The 18,806-nt window shown below is 48.4% G+C and overlaps 1 protein-coding gene across 9 annotated transcripts in view; it reads left to right on the top strand.

The window, feature by feature from the left end:
- Positions 1 to 18,806, top strand: part of KCNMA1 (potassium calcium-activated channel subfamily M alpha 1) — a 728,885-nt gene that overhangs the window by 485,659 nt on the left and 224,420 nt on the right. For all 9 annotated transcript variants that reach the window (XM_037056365.1, XM_037056367.1, XM_037056369.1 and 6 more), the window contains exons 6-8: positions 4,545 to 4,620; positions 15,440 to 15,515; positions 17,593 to 17,763. In XM_037056365.1, the coding sequence (XP_036912260.1) occupies positions 4,545 to 4,620; positions 15,440 to 15,515; positions 17,593 to 17,763 (323 nt within the window). The remainder of the gene's footprint in view (positions 1 to 4,544; positions 4,621 to 15,439; positions 15,516 to 17,592; positions 17,764 to 18,806) is intronic.

Below are 18,806 nucleotides of genomic sequence, written 5' to 3'. Positions count from 1 at the left end.
AAAACCATCTGGACCTGGTAGCTTTGGGGGAGGGCATAATTCATGGGGTTTTTTTTGGTACATATACATTTTGTTGACAAATCTGTGATGGCTATTTTCTGTTTCCCTAGAAGGTCATTTTATTATAGATATGTTGAATTATAGGAGGTAAGTAATAAGAATATAGGATTATAAAGCAGAGAAGATGAATACTTTGTTACTTAGACACTGACCATCCTACCTCTCTCCTGTCCCGGCCCCCTTTATGTGATCTGAGTTGCTGTCTGTACTCCCCTGGGCCCTCTCTGGGGACAGCAGAGTGACCAGTGGTTAAGGCTGTTCTCCGGTGAGGCTGCTTTGTATTTCCTAAGAGCGTTGGCCCTGACCTCAGAGCTCTTGGTTTTTCCCTTCAGTAAGTACTGTGTAGTTCCCAGTGCACAGTATCTGACCTTTAGTTCTCTGTTATCTAATTCATTCTTAAGTCTGATTTATTCATTCAGTTAGAGCAGGTGTTTATTGGGGATCTACCATATTATGCCAGGCACTAACTTAGGTCTATGAAATACAGCCATGAGCAAAACAAATGTAAGTCTCTCTCCTCATAGAACTGATGGTGTAGCTAAGTAGAGAGGAAGCAAATTACATAAACAAGACGCCTGTGCTTTATACTGAGGAGAAAAGAAAAGCAGGCAAGAGAAATAAAAAGACGGGGGTGTTATTGGAGGAAATGGACTCTTTTGTGGTGTCGCAGGAAAAGAATTTCAGGGACACTCACGTAGGAGTTTAGTGAGAGTGTCAAGGTTTATTAGAGGGAAGAGTGACAAGTGACAGTACATTGTCAGAGAGGGAGAGAGAGCAGGCGGGCCATGTTCCCATATATTTCCATGGGTGTGCGAAAGAGCAGGCTTACTTTCAAACTACTCAGTCTCTTTCCTGGATTTTCCAGGGCCTCGTGCCCTTCTCCAGTCGGATCCTTTTCCCAGACTTTCCCAGGCTAGTGCCTCCCCCTTTCATGGTCCCCATTCTGGCTTCTACTGCATCTGCACTTAGTAAAATGGGATTTCCCTCTGTGGCTCTCATTCTTTCCCCATTAACCCAGCTGGATGACACCAGCTCCCTGCCCCTCCCCCCCAGGGTGAGTGTAAACCAGGATGTTATACAGAAAGATGCTGGGGTGACTGTGAGGCTGCTGTTTCCCAAGTTAATGAGGCTTAGTTTGCTCCCTTCTCTTTCATTAATAACTAGCCGCCTACTCTGACAGGGGCAGAGTTGGGGCAGAGTTCCAGTTTTGGATAGAATAACTGGGGAATGTCTCACTGAGATAGTGACACTGAGTAAAATACTCGAAGGAGGTGAGGCTAGTGAAGCATGTCGACATCTGGGCAAGAGTGTTCAGGCAGCGAGAATGGCGTGTGCAAAGGCCCTGAGGCAGAAGCATGCCTTCCCAGTCCAGATCACTGAAGAAAGACAGATCCAAGGGAAAGCAGTACAAGGAGGAAGAGGAGGAGGCTGAAAGGACACGAGCGCGTCCTTGCTTTAGGTCCTTGAAGGACTTTGACTTTGTATGAAATGGAGGCATTGGAGGACTTTGAGCGGAGGAGTGATATGATCCATTTTACCTTTCAACAGGCCCACTCTGGCCACTGTGCTACGAATAGACCATAATGAGTCCAGGGCAGAAAGCAGTTAGGGAGCTGTTATGAACTCTGGCCTGAAGGATGTATGCTTTAGACCACCATTTCTCTAGATAGTCTGGCACGATCTCAGGATAAAACATAGACTGATTTTTTAACCCATGTCAAACTTTGTTAACTCATTGTGTTCGTGAAACCCGAAGGCATGAGAAGGACCAGCACAAGGCAGTCAAATAAACGGAGCTCGCTGTTGTTCCACCCATGAGAATGCTGCTTCTGCATCACTGGGTCCCTGTGGCTGGGGCTTTTCCCTCGGTTTCCACCCTGGGATGACTGTTCTCCTGAGAGCCAGCTTGTTTTCCTCTGTCGTACATTATTAACTTACTGAATCTTCCTGCCTTCTTTTGTCGGCAGGCTGCTCAGAGCTAGACTACGGTTTACCTCTAGCAAGAGTGCAGGGCCTGTGGCTGCTGCATCCATTCTCTCCTACCCTTATTTTCATATACCTCGATTAAAGAGAAGCTTTTATTCCACGTTAGGTTTGTGAGTCACTTTAAAGAGTGGTGAGCTACCAACAAACACTATAGGATGCAAATGACATCACTTAAAGATAAAAAGAAGGAGATACAGCTTGAAGTTTAGGTCATTTGCATTCTACTTTTTGTTTCCATAAGTGAAAAGGGAATATATATACACGCACACGCACACGCAGGATTTTCAGGATGAAGCCATTACTAAAGAATCCTGATGTCCCTGACAGCGGGCTTCAGCGTTGCCAGTCTGTCCCTACCCCGATTCCCACATGTGCCATCTGTCTCCCAGCAGCATGTGACAGTGGTGCTGGAGTGAGGTCAGTCCTCTCGGTCGGTGCTTAGGACCAGTAGTGGAATTTGTTCAACATGCACTTTCCAGCCTCTGCTACTCATTCTGATTGAATAAGGCCTGCAAAGGTCTTTGAAAACACTTTTGCACAAACAGTGTATTTTCTGCGACCTCGGATATTGGAAGATATTTTTTGCTGCCTTTGCCGTGGAACAGCTACTTGGCTGGACACACAGATCTGGGGCCTGACGCTCCGTGTCTTAACATCCCGAGTGTTGCTCAGCTGTCGTGCAGAATTCGCTGTTACGTTGACTGTTGTGTGATTTTAGTTGCATTAATGGTAACCCTCTCCCAACCCTGACACTTTATTTCTATTGTTAAGTTTAATACTTGATACTTACAGGAGAAAAAGCCGTATGCTTCATGGCATTGGCTTCTAAGCGCTGGCCATCCACTTGACCTTTTAATCTCGAGTCACTTTTTCGTATCTAGCAAGTTCATTCCTTATGTCCTGGCTGTACTTACGGTCTCATCGGTACCTCCCTGTGCAACCCATTTTATTCATAGGTTGGAGCTTTGTGATTTTTCTCTCCTTTTACATTTTCTTAAGCTTCCTCTTTTCCCCGTCCCTTTTCCGTATTTTCTGTTTTCTGAGGTGCTGTCTCAGTTTTGTCCTCTGCAGCAAGGTTGGTCTTCAGCAGTGTGAGTCAGCCTTTCATCACTTTGGTCTGGACTCCGTGTTGGACTCTCGAATCTTTTCATCTCATCAACATCCTTTCTCATCGCCACACTTTTCTTTTTTTAATAAAAGGCACATAAACGTCCTTTGGAATAGAAGGCACATGTTTTCTGAAGAGCATTTTTGGTTCATAAAGGCAAATCCTGTTCAGAGAGAAATTTCCCTTTTGAGCCGTTATCCTTCCTTCCCTCTTGTGCGGTGCCATCCCCCTCTCCTCGCCCTGTGGGCTTCACACGAGCTCTCCCTGTGCCTTAGGCTTGAACAAGGAATAGCCTGACGGGGCCCAATGTGGAGCTGTTTAGGGGAAACATCTGGTCTGTCTGCTTCCCCTGATTCATCCTGGGGAATCTCGTGAATCGCCACCACTGCTTCCCATCGCTGGGCATTAGATGGCCCCTCACATACGGGGTCAGAATAGTCTGGCTACTGTCAACAGCTTAGCCCACCTGGGGCTCAGCAGCCCACAGCACACGGGGCACTGAGCAGAATGCTTTAGGAAAATCTGTAAAAGGAAATCCCTTCGAGAGAGGATGTGATATCCAAAGTGTCTTGAAGCTGCAGTCACTGGTGAGCAAGTCTGTCTCATAGCAGCCCAGCGTTGAGTCCCATGAGTGACTCAGGGTGTTTCTTGACTCACAGATTTGCTGTCAACAGAAACATATTTTGGCTATTAAAGCACAGCAGTCATCTGAATTATCTTTGATCCTGGCTTGTGTGTTTTTTCTCCGTCTTGCTCTCTCTTCTGCCACCTAGAGACACTGGCTCTTGTTCTCCATTGACGAGAGGTTGCTGATTTAGAAAAGGGAAACATTTATGTTGACACTTTGTGAAAGTGGGATCATGTAAATTTTGAATCCTGAAGTTATGGGTGTGAGAACTTAGAGAGCAGATAATGCTGTGGAGCTGTGGGCCATGCTCTTCATTTAATCAGGACTGAAGATAAGATTTTGTAAATCCATCAAAGACATCAGATTATCCGACGTGTTCCTAATCTTCTCTTAGCATAAAGGTTACCCTGAGCTATTCCCAGTAATTTTCGGAGAAAATCCTCTCAGGAGACGAGGTAACTTTCACACGGTGCATTAGTACGGAGATTGACGCACGAGAGACCTCATTCAACAGGGCTGTCCCCGCCAGACCTTCCTTCACGGTGGCTGCAAACGGGTCTCCTCTGATGAGAGTCGGTTTAGCAGCTGAGCTTGAACCAGCCGAGATCAGGATGAAGGACTGTGTGCACGGTACTGACCGTTTGATCTTCTATGAGAACTCCGTCTTCCTTCAGCCCAGGCAGCTGTAACTCACACACCAGAGTGCAAACATTAACACCACACACTGAAAATAATGCGTCTCTCTTTCATTTTTCTTTCCAGGTTTGAGATTTTTAAGAGCCCTCAGACTGATCCAGTTTTCAGAGATTTTGCAGTTTCTGAATATCCTTAAAACAAGGTAGGATGTTCTTTCTCTCTCTCTTTTTTTTTCCCTCTCATTCCAGTCCCAGTGCCAATTTGTAAATATTAGGTGTGTTTCCCGTTCATCACAATAAAGTTAAACTTCCATTATTCACAGAAAGAGTGATGCACCCCAGAGATCCAAAGAAAACCCAGAGTAGGATTGGGACTCTGTCTCTGGCAGGACTGGGGACTCTGTGGTAAAGGGAAAGAAGCAGCTGTGCCTGTGTCCCTGGTTTGGGGGACTGTGCGGGTTGCCCGGAAATCAGGAAATGAGCTCAGCGTCATGGGGAGAGGTGCGCAGCGGATGAGGGATACGTCTGCTCATTGATTCGGAAGTCCTTGCTCTCAGTTCTAAATCACTCCTTTATTACATCACTAAATAAGAAATTGAACCTGGCTGTAAAAGCAATAGAAGCAATGCTTTTTGAGAGGCAATCACAAACCTCATATGGCAAACAGAAAATCATTTCATTTCGAAGTACATTTTAGATGTGCACTTTATAGCCAGTGTAGCCCCCAGGGCTTGCTCTGCGAATTGCCATTTGGGGAATACCTAAAAGCCTCCTGCCGAATGCGCCACGACTGCTTCTGTCGGCTGTGTTGTGATCTGGAAAACTGTGCTGGACCAGCGGAGAAAATCCCCTGCAGACCCCTGTTTGGACGACCCGTGGGAGTGCGGAGCTGGCCTGAACCGAGGGCTGCCTTGATGAAGAAACTAATGAAAGAAGTGGGATGTACTCTAATGGAGATCAAGCGCAGGCCATAAATTTCTCTTATAGGAAATTACACTTTAAGAAGCTCACTGCTAATGTTCCATTTCCTCTTAACGTGTTTGATAAATGGTTAAAAACAGGGCACCTCTGTTTTGTGATGTATAATTAACACACCTGCATTTGGGGGACCTTGGATTCAGCCCTGTTTTCCCAGAAACCGAGGCTGGGACCCAGCTTCCTAAATCTGTCACATCCAAAAAATGTTCCAGGCCATTGGCTCTCTTTTGGGGGGGGTCTTCTGTGGGGCTTTTGTTTGTTTATGTTGATTTGTTTGAGTCCAAACTGGTGTCCCCTCCCTACCTATTCATCTGTGTGAACGTGAGGTAAATTCATTTTCTAGTAACCTAGTTGAAGAGAGTGAGTGTCTCACGCCGGAGAAGTCTTCTGTGGCGTGTCCCTCGCCCTCCACTTTCACGTCCCGGGGTGGCATTCCCCAGCCCTCTACTTGGTAGTGTCCGATATTACTGATTTACAGTGGATCTTGTTCATCGTCGTAACTCCTCTGAGTGACAGTCACCCTGATTTCCACCTTCTTATGACCGCTCTTCTATACAATGGACGCCTATGATTCTTGACGTTAAAATGATCAACGAATCTAGCAGTCTCCGCTGTTTACTGATATCATCTTTGCTCCACTAGACTGCGTTTTTTAGGGCGGAACCTGTGTTTTTCAGTGCTGATCTCGGGGACTATGTACCTGTGACAGTTGTGTAGACAGCTGTCTGTTGTGGCAGGGATGGTGTTGTGTGAAGCCATCCGCACGGTCTCATGTGGCCGAGGGCCCGTCTTTCCTTGGTTTGTGATGACCTTGGAGGTCTGCGTGATTTCAGTCCTCTGACATCAGCATTTTAAGCAGGTGCCATTACTCCGAGGAGTGACGTAGAGCGAACGGCGTCCTTACCTTTCTGTACCCGCATGATGTCGTTGCTGGACTTGGGCAAGGGATGAGCCATCTGGAGAAAATGCCTCTTTCTGGACTTTGGCCAAGAGCCTCCTACCCCCGCCCCCCGATTTCCCATTCCTTAGAGAAGATTCCATTCCTTTGGCTGTAGGCAGTAGGATTAGCATCCTCGGGGAACAGTCAGCCTGATGACGCTGCACGTATGAGTGGCTTGTTGTCTTCCTTCATGCGGGAGAGAGTGAAAGAGCCATCTGGGGAGAGGGGCGACTCCGTAAATCTGGGCAGAATGGCCCCAGGGAGGCCTCCTAAGGTGGCAGGCTGCTGGGGGTGTGCCGTGCTGAGCGCAAAGCCCCATTCCCCTGAACCCCACTCCCCGCTGAATTACACCTTCTTCTACTGTCAGGGGTGCCCGTCATCACAACCCTACAACTTGGATTGTCCAAGCTCCTGCTGCTCCTGGTCACAACCAGGTGACCGAGTCGTTTCCGTAAACCTGAGTCGAGCACCGTGTGTGCTAAGGAAGTGTTCCAGGCCAAGGGGTGTCTACGGAAGCCTTGTGGAAAGCTGGGTGTCATCCTGGTGGGGCTGGAGATTAGGCGTGGGAGAGGGAGGGAGGGTGGGGCTGACCTCCAATCAAGGAAGCTGTAGAAAGGGCACAGGTGGGAGATCATGGTCCATGGAGGAGCCTTGAGGAGTTCTGTGCTCCTGGAGACTTTAAGGGGGTCTGTCCTGGAAAAAAAGAAAGCGGAGATTAGGAGGGCAGGCCAAGACCGGGTCACCAGGCACAGATCAAAACTTCATTTAATTGTAAGAACTGCAGGGACTTTAGAGCAACCCCCTGAGCCTATTCTCCCTCCAGGTGCCTTGGTAATCCCAGCTCCTTGCATCCGTGCACCCCAAGCACAGACGTTACCGAGAAATGGAAGCCCTGGTTTTTCTAGGGCTTTGGACTTTGAGCCATTTTTTCTGGTGACACTTCTGTACTCTGCTGCTATCATGGGGACCTGGGGACCTTCCAGGAGGGGGGAGGTGGAGACCATAATCATCTTTAGGGAGATTTTGTCTGGCTTTCTCTGGTGGTAAATCCCTGCCGATCTGTGGCGTTAGGTAGGGTTGGGCACATTGCAGATGTGATTTGGAACAATGATTTGAAGTTGCCATTTTGTTTTCTGTGTGAGTGCCTTGTCTGGCCAAGAATGGGAAGAAACAGGGAAGGGGGAATTAATGTGGGATAAGTTGGGGCAGGAAGAGAGGAAGGGAGAGAGGGGGAGACAGGGTAGGGGAGAGATAGGTAGGTAGATAGATAGATAGATAGACAGACAGACAGATAGAGAATTAAGAGGGTAGCAAAGGAAACCAGAGTGAACAGGATGTCAGAGACAGAAGCACAGATAAAAGAAGCAAATCACAGTTATGTGACAGCATCGGGGCCACTCCCCAAACTGCTGGCCAGTAGAAGAAGCTGAAATGCTCCCTGTACTGAAAATGAGCTGTGGAAGGGAACACTGGGAGTCTCCACGTCACCGTCCAACCTTCTGGCCGTTGCCCAGTTGCCCAGTTGCCCAGTTGCCCTGCAAACCGGCGAGCAGATGCAGGTGAGAAGACACTTCCTCAGCAGTCACAGCCTACTCAGCAGCTCTGGTTAGGCTTCTGCACCTCATTTAATGCAGTAGATATTGATGATTTACACATGGGTCACACTGCAGATAATGACTTTGTGCAGAGAAAGCCCAAGAGAACGTAAACACAAAGTGTTAGACTTAACAGATTTAGCAAGGTTCGAAGTCCAAAAAAATCAATTGCATCCGTTACATTGACAACAAACATTTATACAATGTAATTTTAAAGGTTATATTTAAAATCAGAACAAAACTATGTAAGTATCATAAATTTATCACGAGTGCTGCAGACTTTGTGGAGAAAATGATATATTAAAAAAAAAACAAGAAGTCTCATGTGTTATTTGTTGTTCAGTGATGAGTGACCCTAAAACTCAGTGGCCCAAAGTAACTATCGCTTTTTAAAATTTCTCCCAGCTGGTGTGGCTCAGTGGATTGAGTACCAGCCTGCAAGCCAAAAGGTTGCTGGTTCAATCCCTGGTCAGGACACACGCCTGGGTTGTGGGCCAAGTCCCGTGTTGGGGGCTTACGCAAAGCAACTGATCATGTTTCTCTTGTACATCTCTGTTTCCCTTCCTGTCTCCCCCTCTCTCTAAAAACAAATAACTAGAAATATTTAAAAAATACATCAATAAAATAAAATTTCTGAGGATTCTCTGGGGCAGCTGGGCAGCTCTACTCTGGGCTGACTGGACAGGTTGGTCTCTGTGGCCAGCGGATGAATGCAGGACAGAAAAACACCTCTCTCTCCTGGGCCTCACCTTGCGAGTGAAAGTCAGCATTTCCGGGCCTTCATCATGCACTCAGAGTCGGGACAGTTTGTTCTGGGGTGGCTGTGTCCTCTCACGGCACTGCCTGCCAGTCTCCCACAGCCCAGAGCAGTGCCCACAGCAAGGTGACTGAGGGTGAGGGAAAGGCAGCAGAGAGAAGGAAGTATGGCAGGCCAGCAAGGATTTAACATTTAAAAATATCCCATTGAATTTGTGACATAACCCAAGTTATGTGGTGTTCACACACTCACCCAAAGAACTCCACGATTCTGTGGTATAGGTAGGGACAGATGAGGGAAGTTCAATGCGGTGAACTTAAGTAACTTGCCATGGGACGGCGTGTAGGTGGCGGGGCTGGAAATGGAGCCTAGTCTACCACTGCCTTTGAGGATGGGACGCACACACGAAACACAGTCGCCCAGCAGGTTTTAAAAGGAGAACTGCTCGTTCCCTCTAAGTAGTGTACGCTTATTGTAAATGTCTTAACGACACAGAAAAGCGTAAAGGATAACGCTAAATTTCCCCAACACCACCAGTGGTTGAGGTAGTGTTGCTGTTATGCTACCGCCTCACTTTGATTGCCTACGCGGCATTTCCATGTTCTGGATGTACCATCATTTCCCTAAAAACACAATTTGTGGGGATAGTTTGGGAAGTGAAATCACTGTACTACATAAAGGACCTCAGAAATAGCTCCAAAGTTAAGTTTTAAAAGAAGAATTTGCTAGGGAGAGCCTGAGGAGCTGTGCAGGTGGGGCCACATCGTGGTTGTCAGGGATCTGACTCCGGGAGTGTGAGAGAGCAGCTGCGTGGTCTTAAGCAGAAGAACGGCCAGATTTCTGTCTTAGAAACATCTGCTGTTCCACCAGTTGTATGAAGAGAGCGTTTGAAGCATCTAAGACCGTAGAGAGTGAGGCCAGTGTGGGGCAATTGTCCAGCAGGAATGCCTGGCAGTGGCCCTAGGCAGTGCCAGTCAGGCGGAGCAGAGGAGGGGCATCTAGAGATATCGGAGGGGTAGAATGGACAGAGCTGGATTTCGCTTCATTCCTTGTTCAGAGCACGCGTCTCGGAGTGGTACGGTCCAGCTGGCGTTTCAGGGCTGGGTGTTATGCCTTGGTCCAGCAAAGGAAGCGATAAAACGAAGTAAGGGCCCTGGCACCTGGCTGTACCCTCAGCCAGAAGTGGAGAGGAAGACAGTGGACAGGCAGAACAGGGACACATTTGGGCTTTTGCATGGAAATTGGATGGCACTTTCAGTGTTAACCAAAAACACATCTTCTTACATACGCTGAGGGCAAAGATGGCCCCAGACAGCTCTGGGTTTACAGCACTATACAATCTCAAAGCAACAGACTGCCACTTTAGCATCTATGGGGACAGGCTCTCCCTCCTAGTGTCTGTGGAGTCCTGGAGAAGGTCTCTGATCTACGAGAGCAGAAAGGTCTCCTCTGCACTCTCTTGGTTTGCTGTAGCCACGGATGTGAAGTTCTCTAGTGGCTAGTGAGTACTTGTGAGATCCAGAAAGGGTCATGGAAAACCCAGAAATATATATTTTTTTCTTTTTTAAAAGAGATTTTATTTATTTATTTTTAAAGAGGAGAAGGAAGGGATAAAGAGAGGGAGAGAAACATCAGTGTGTGGTTGCATCTCACATGCCCCCTACTGGGAACTGGGCTCACAAACCAGGCATGTGCCCTGACTGGGAATCGAACCTGTGACCCTTTGGTTCATAGTCTGTCACTCAATCCACTGAGCCATGCCAGCCAGGCCCAGAAAAAGATTTTCTTTAGATGAGTTAGGTTCTCATAATAAGGTCACCATCCATCCTTCCCTCAAGGCATGGAAAGTGGTCTAGAATCACTCTGACCTCTGGGCTTGGCTGGGAAATCTGTGACGCGCCAGTGGCCTCTTTTGCCATGCGGAGCACACAGCCCTGCCTCGGCTACCCCACCCTCCTTCCAAGGAGCCCTGGGCAACCTGGGGAGACCCCGATTGCAGAGTGTGAAGAGCATCCACCAAGAGTTAACCTTGCATCTTTTGCACAGAGCTTTTAGATGCTTGCCTGGCTGTAGAGTTTAATTTGGAAAGCAAATGCCAGAGACCAGGAATCTGCAATGATGCTGACACCATAAACATAATCAGATTTCAGTGCTGGATGTGGCCTCTTTCAGCAACAATGATTAAATGTTCCACGCACAGCAAGAGCTCCCTTAAGCACTATTAATATTACTGTGACTAATCATTTAAAGATTAATAATCACCACATTTAGGTCATTTTTTCCCCCAGAGCACCAGGAGGCTCAGAGACTCCAATAGCTTAAATATCTCAAGAGGTTCCACATGGTTATTGGTGGGACACTGTTTTGTTCAGGCCCTAAGGATCTGGGAGTTTGTAAGTGAATCAACTTGGTACTTAATTATCCTCTGAGAAAATGAATAATATATGCTTCCCTTTGCCTCATCTGCTTCTCAGTCTCCGCTGTTAGAGTGACCCTAGAGGGCCTGGGAGGCAGAGGCAGGGGAGGGTTCCCTCTGTCTTGGCTTCCCTTGGAGACACGGGCGGGGGACGGGTTGCGGGGGTGATCAGCTGCAGTAGTGCGCAGCTCCTGGAGTGCCAGGGTCGCTTCACCTGACGTGGTTGTCGAGTAGATGCCTGAGGTCTATTTGCCTCATTTCCACTCTGTAGGCGTCTGGGGCGGGGCAGGGGGACAGTGCTTCCAGAGGAGAGGGCTCTGTGGGGCCCGTGAGTGGGGCTCGGGGCTGGCTGGCTGCTCTGGGGAACAGAGAGGCAAGGGAGTGACGGATCTCCCAGCTCTAAGGAGAGGCTTAGACGGGGGATTTTAAACATTGTAATGGCCAGCTGGTGATCTTCATGCACAGCTATAGCCACTACTTAGAGGGGAGGCATGACCACAGTCGTCAGAGTCTGGGAAAAACCCCAAAGGCCAGGATGTGGCAGACCCGGAATAGGTTCGTACCAGAACTTCCAGGCCACAGAACTAACTGGCGAGCAGACTGATGAGTGGCAAGGGGTCCACCCTCCTCCCTCAGGCCTACTTTACAGATCCGGTCAATTCGGCGTTCTCCGAGGACATTTTGGATATTGCCCCCTTCTGCTGTGTGCAGATGGCTCTTAATTGCCAGTGACAGAGTCCACCTTGAACTAGCCTTGCGATGACTGTGAGTCCAAGAGGGACCTGGGCATGTCCGACTCAGGGGTTCAGGCTGCTGTATCAGGGTTCTGCTCCTTTCCCCGCCTCCTTTGGATTTCTCTCTCAGGCAGAGTTGCTCCAGTGCAGACGGTCTTCTAGAGCTCCGGGCTCATGTTTTTTAAACCCAAATCTCAGAAGGAAAATGACTCTCTCCCCTTTATTTTCTGAAAACTGCCTCTCCTGCTCTGCCTCATGTCTCGTGAGAGCTAGGAGTTCCCTCCATTGATCAGCCTGGCTTGGGCCACTGAGGTAGAGGGACAGGCGGGGCCTTTGCTAGGTAGCTAACCATCCACAGGGCTGCCATGGAAGAAGAGAGTAGGACAAAGCCAAGTGTCATAGAGACAGAGGTCCGCTCGGCTTCTTTGCACGGCCTCTCCAGATTACTTGGGTCAGCCAGCTTCGGGTCAGACAGTCAGCCCCAGGTTTGAATGTTGACCCACCGCTTACTACCCGTGTTTCCTCAGACAAACTGCTGCTTAAGCTCACGGAGCCTCAGCTTCCTTCTGTGGGTAGTGGGAACAGTAATGGTACCTGTATCAAAGGGTCAGTGGAAACTACAGAGAAAATGAAGAACTCAACGCGGCGTCTAGCACATAACAAAGGTTCTGTACCTGTTGGCCATTATCGTAGGCCACTGTTGTCAGCTGGCACTCCAGAAATGACCAACAAAGACAGAGTGGACTTCTTTGTTGGTTTTCTCATCTGTTTTTGAACCATAAGGAAGTCACTGCACACATTCCAAAGGATTAATCTTACCCACAGAAGTGAGAATATCTGCTTAGGCTTTCCCAAAGTGTGAGAACCAACTCTAGAAAGCTAAGACCGTGGGTTCCCCTGCTCAGCTGTGTAAGAGGAAAGAGACCGAAGGAAGAGGAAAGCTGGGCTCTGGCGTCATGCCCGTCCTGGCGCCACTGACCCCGACCTCCGCCGGGGGCTCCCCCTTTAACCCTGGCTGCCCCATGGACGGCAGGCCCACACTGCCCTCCTCCCCGTGGTGGTCCCAGCGGAGATGGAGCCATCAGAATTCTTCCTTTCCATCTTTTTCTGTGGCAGTTCTAGGAGTTCATCAATATGTCAAGGATGTCTCTCTCCTCCTTGGGGTGGCAGGACTCTCTGACCCTTTCTCATATCCTGTGCACAGAGTGTCGGGAGGCATAGCTTTGCTTTCGCAATCAGCGAAGACTTTCTGGTGATCTCCTGTCTGTGACCCTTGTTCTGTACTGTGCCGACCCGAGGGCAGGCCCTGGGGCCAACCTGCCGGGGCTCAGATCCCGACTCCACTGCTTACTCTGTGAACCTGGGTCAGTTTCTGAGCTTCTGGATGACCTCCTAGAGTCGTTAGGGAGAGTAGATGAGTTAATATTATGTGAAGCACTTAGAATGGTGGGGCGCGTAAGAAAAGGGTTAGCCATTACTATTTCTATGATCTTAAACTCTTAGAATTAAAATTATTGGTTCCCCTCGGGAGAGAGGCGGGAGGAGGCAGAGATCAATCAATGGAGAACGATGGGCTGAACCACCCCTGTGGGAGGTGTTGGACCACCACGGGCAGGGAGACTGAAAGAGAACATAGAGTTGTTTTCTGCAAGATGCAGTGAGGTATACGAGTCAAATAGGCATCTGAAGTGACATTACAAAAGATGTCTTAAGACAGTGAGATCAATTACCAGTGAGTGGCTGGAGGTAGGGGCCAAGAGGAGGAGTCTCTTGCTGTTGCAGGGGTGGTTGTGGGTTGGACCAGGCTTTGAAGAGAAGAAAAAACTTGGATAGATGGGAAGCACTTTCCCCTTGGGTAGTAAACCCAGACGTGTGAGTAGGTTGGGCTGTGATGAACATTCCAAGAGTTTATGTAGAAGAACAGCAGAAGGAGAGCCAAACTTCAGACAGTATTGGAAATGGAAGAAGAGAGTTTGGACGTAACATTTGACTCCACAGAGAGCCTTTGGACAGGGAAGTGACCGCCGACAACAGCATTCACGGAACTCTGCCCCACTGGGAGTGAGCAAGGGGAAGTTAAGTGGGGAGACTGCAGAGGAGGGGGCCAGTGCACTCAGCACATACTCATAGAAAGCCTACTGTGCACCAGGGATGCACTGCTTCCAAGATCTGGACAGCCAAGGCCCCTCCTTCCAGGGAACTTAAAAGTTAGTAAGTTCCAGCTGGTGCACTCAGAGATACTGGTGGTGATGAAATGATTAGGTCTGAGGTTTCTGGGAAGCAGGATGTTCTTATGGTCTAAGAGTCTCACCACATAGAAGGCAGATGAGTTATCGAAGAGATATGGGTGTCTTTTGGGAGATCTGGCATTTCCATGGCAACCAAGTGGCTACACCGGTGTGACTGAGGCGGGATTTCCTGAGATGCCATTCTTACTGTGAAACAGGCAGATATTTTCAACAGAAGAACTTAACCATAACTAAACCATGGGGAACCAATCAGACAAATCCACAATATGGGACATTCTATAAGACAGCTGATCTGGGTGCACAGAAAATTAAATGTCATTAAAAACAAACAAAAGGGGGTAGATTGTAGGTTAAAAGAGAATCAAGCAGGGACTGGCAAACTGCAAAGCCCATGGCCGCCCACTGCCTGCTTTGCAAATAAAGTCTTACTGGCACACAGCCACATCCACTCCTTTACGTGCTGGGTAAGGCTGTTTCATCCTGCAGTGGCAGCTCTGAGGAGTCGCGACAGGGGCTCTGTGGCCCGCAGCACCTCACATGTTCACTGAAGGGCCCTTTACAGATGCATTTCTGACCCCTGGATTAAAGCAACCTTATAACCGGACTCGGCGCATGAGCCCTGGTCAGCTCCTGGATCAGGGCGAAGAAAGTGAAAACCCAGTAAACACAATTTGTGGGCAACTGGAGAAATTTGAATAAGGAGTGTGTACTCGGGGCATTGCTGACGTCCTGTCAGCTCTCCGAGGCACGGCGGTTGGGACTGTGTTGCAGTGTCCTTCTTCGGTGTTGAGTGCCGGAGCATTTGGGGTGTGTGTGTCATGTCTACAGCCTGCATGGGAATGGTTCAGCCAATAAATATGTACATAAACAGAAAGAAAGAAAGAAAAAGAGTAGAGACAAAGCCAGCAAGGTGACAAACTGTTGATTAGTTAGTCTCGGTGAAGGGCATACAAGTGTTCATTACACTGCTCTTTGAGTATTTCTGTAGATGTAAAGAATTTCAAAATAAAGTTAATTATAGCAAAACTTGACCACAACTGGGGAAGTGAATTTAGGAGCTGTTTAAGTAGCCCTTATGTGATCTTCCCATGTGCCCTGGCTGGGCTGACTTATGTCCCTTCTGGGGGGCTGGGTTTCCTTCAGAGTCAGATGCACTGGGGTGTTGGAGGCCCCATGTGCCCTGGCTGGGCTGACTTATGTCCCTTCTGGGGGGCTGGGTTTCCTTCAGAGTCAGAGATGCACTGGGGTGTTGGAGGCGAGCTTCCTGTCACTCTGGCAGGTGGCTCGGAAGCCCCCCAGATGGGGGACTTCTTTTGTAACTTGGGGATTTTGCTTGTTGTCTCTTTTGTGCAGTAATTCCATCAAGCTGGTGAATCTGCTCTCCATATTTATCAGCACGTGGCTGACAGCAGCCGGGTTCATCCACTTGGTAAGTGTCCTTGAAGATGGTTTAGCTCTGGCTCCCCTGGAGTGAGGCTGAGTCATTTTAGCACCTGAATGTTTGCTTACTGGTGAGAAACTTAAGCCCAGCTGCAGAATGTAGGAAAAGAAAAAGCAGCTGCATCATTGTCTGGGTTTCCAACCCTTTACCTCAAACTGGTTCCAAATGGTTAGTAATGTTCTCACTATTATTCTGTGTTTTTCAGCTCCCCAGTAGTGCTCTGAAGCTTTGGTACATTTTTATTCTGTGTGCTATACCCCCAAAGAGCCACAAGATGGCAATGCTTCCTCAGCAACTACACAAAACGTCTTGGGGACAAAGTTGGAAGTTTGACCCACATCTTTTCTGAACAACAAATTCAGATCCCTGGATTTCTTTTTTACTTCCCCCCTTCCAAAAGCCACCTTGATTCTCTTGCCTGATGACTTGTCAAGTTATTTTGTATCTCAAAAATGTTAATTCATTTAAATGAATGACTCTTTGAAAGGCTTATATTATGAAGTCAAGCTGTCCTCACCTCTTCACAGCAGACTTTTTTCCCTGCTTTTAGGGCACACAGCTATTGTGGGGAGCCTGTTTGATACAAATACAAACTGTCACACCTGGAAGGAACCTCATGTGGCTCTGAAGCTTTGAGTAAAGGTGCCCTTCCCTGATTGGCTCTCTGCAGAAGGGTGGAAGCGTGCATTTAGCCACCCACTGTTTGGATTGACATCATTTTCATCCAGTGGAGCTCAACCTGATTGGAAGCCCAGGCTCTCATTCATTCAGTCACTAGACCTGATGGGTTCCCCACCCACCTCTTTATGCTGATGGGATTTGAGGCTGAAATGGACCTTAGATAATCACCTTAATTCTGCCAACTGCCTAAATCACAGATATATATGGCGGAGTTAGTCATTTTCAATAGGCCAGTGACCTCACCTTTCTACTGTATGAAGTACTTCCTGGTTCACCAGGAAACCTCTGTAGAAATGGTCTGTTGAGGACAGGTGTTGATGTTTGGAAGAGGCCAGCTCGTGGCAACCCTCCGTAGCGACCGAGTTGGAGGTCTGGGGGCCTGCCCCTGCACCGGCCTTGCTGACAGGTCACAGTCACTGGTTGTGGAGACCCAGCCCTCTCTCTCCCAGTCTCCTGAGGGAATCTCAAATACCTCTCTTGCCTGCCTCACGGTTTTGTTGGCAGATCAAATTTGATAAGAGGACTGAAAGTGTTTTGTTGAATTTAAAGCAGAGACCTGGGGCCACAGGTCTCCAAATGTGAGCATGCCTCCTCAATTCGGTGTCGCCTCTGGCTGATCTTGCCTGCAAGTGCAGAGTTGGGTCATTCCTACAGAGATCAGACATTGCATAGCCTGCAAAGTGGAAAACATTTGCTCTCTGGCCCTCTACAGAAAAAGCTTGCTAGCCTTGGGTCTGAAGTGTTGTGCAAAAGCAAATTGTTCTCATGAGCTCACTTTCTGTGCTCCTGGGGAACTTCCTGCGGTTTGCAGAGCAGAGCCTTTGCTGACATTCGGCAAAGCAGGGAGATCAGAGGCAGACTCCGAGAGATGCTCTTTGGGATTTGGGCATAAGATCTGGAGGAGCAAGGCCCCTAGCCAAATAATGAAAGGAGGAGGCCCCCTGTGGAGGGTCTAGAATTTCTCTGGGAGCATGTGAGTTGGGCCCTCTGGGACTGAGCAGGAGCTTACTGAGAAAAGGTCAGGCCAGGGCTCTCTGGCTCTTTCCTTGATGGGAATGCCGTAAAATGTGGCCAGAGCAATGCCCAAAAATTCAGTTGACTTCAGATCTTTAACAACGAGAAGGAAGGTAGACAGGGATATCGATTTCTGTTCTTCTCCCTCTTAGCCCCAGTCGGTAAGGAAGGCATGATTGTGTTCCTGCCATTCTGCTTCTCTGTTACCTGCTCAGCCGTCACTTACAGAAGTTGGCCGAGGGCAGAGAGCACCTTGTGTGGAGGGGGCCGCACCTCCAGAATCATCCTGCTGGAGCTTACCTGCTCCTGGCTTGTCATGTATATGTACAGCATAACGTTTTCCTTTTTCTCCCCTGCCCCCTTGCTTTAGGTGGAGAATTCAGGGGACCCATGGGAAAATTTCCAAAACAACCAGGCTCTTACATACTGGGAATGTGTCTATTTACTCATGGTTACCATGTCCACGGTTGGCTATGGGGATGTTTATGCAAAAACCACCCTTGGACGCCTCTTCATGGTCTTCTTCATCCTCGGGGGACTGGTAAAAACTCTTTATTATGGTGTTGATTTTTATGGTTATTAATATTTTCTGTTATCCATTTCCTTAAAGCTTTGTATTTTGATACTGTGTTTCTGCGTTAGAAGCAAGTGGCTGCCTTAGTGTTACCATCAGGCTCAGTCCCAGCGTGAGGGTGACTTCTCTGCATATTTCTTTGGTGTATTAAATTTGTTTCCCAGACACCCAGGCGTGTTGCCCTTGTCAGGGACAGCCATTTAGCCGGGAGCAAACCTAATTGTCTTAAGAAAGTGATGCTTACTTATTAAGTGAGAGTGTCTGTCCCTTCGTAATGTAATTCGGCATCTGACATTCTGCAAGGACAGTTGCTGTCACCTGGCCCTGGCAGATGCTGTCGATACTCTAAAGACAGTTTGCGGTTTCAAGAGCTCCCCCGCCCCTTTGCGGCCCTCCCCAAACCTCCAACAAACACTGTGGCTGGGGCCTGCCCTGAAGAGTGGGGTCCCCGCATCAGAGATGCAGAGCCCACGTCACCCTGTGAGCTGTGTGTTGGTTTTACAAACGGCCAACTAACTCTATTACCTGCAACACCTGGGATATTTTCCCTCCCTCTTTGTGAGTCAGAAGGTTTGGCTGTTTGCTTTTCCGGTCTATGCAGATCGCAACAGTCAGTGATGATGTAAGTTTCAAGGGGGCACTTCTGGCAACCCGTGGGCCGTGGCTGCATTTTGTCTTTCAAAGCAGCTCACTTTAAGTTTGGGTTTTTGCTTTGTATGAGGTAAGTGATTAAAATCCTGCTTCACACACAGCTTTCACACATGTACACAGCACACACATTTACGTGATGCATACCCCTCTGTCTGTATGCATACGACATATGCATTTTAAAATGTATATGAATGTACATGTGCGTGTGTGCATCAGTGCAAGTGCCCCCGCAGCACCTGCAGGGCCCCTGCAGACAGGGGACGCGGAGCTGGCCACAAGCACAGTGTTTGCTGGACAAAACATGGCAGATGTGTGTTTCTCCTTGCTGTCCTTTCCTCCCGTGTCATTCCCTAAATTTG

The sequence above is a fragment of the Sturnira hondurensis genome, unplaced genomic scaffold (assembly GCF_014824575.4).
Source record: "Sturnira hondurensis isolate 20B ecotype Veracruz unplaced genomic scaffold, ASM1482457v3 Scaffold0008916, whole genome shotgun sequence".
NCBI classification, from domain to species: Eukaryota; Metazoa; Chordata; class Mammalia; order Chiroptera; family Phyllostomidae; genus Sturnira; species Sturnira hondurensis.
The sequence above is the reverse complement of the archived record's forward strand: the minus strand, read 5'-3'. Positions and strand labels throughout refer to the sequence as shown.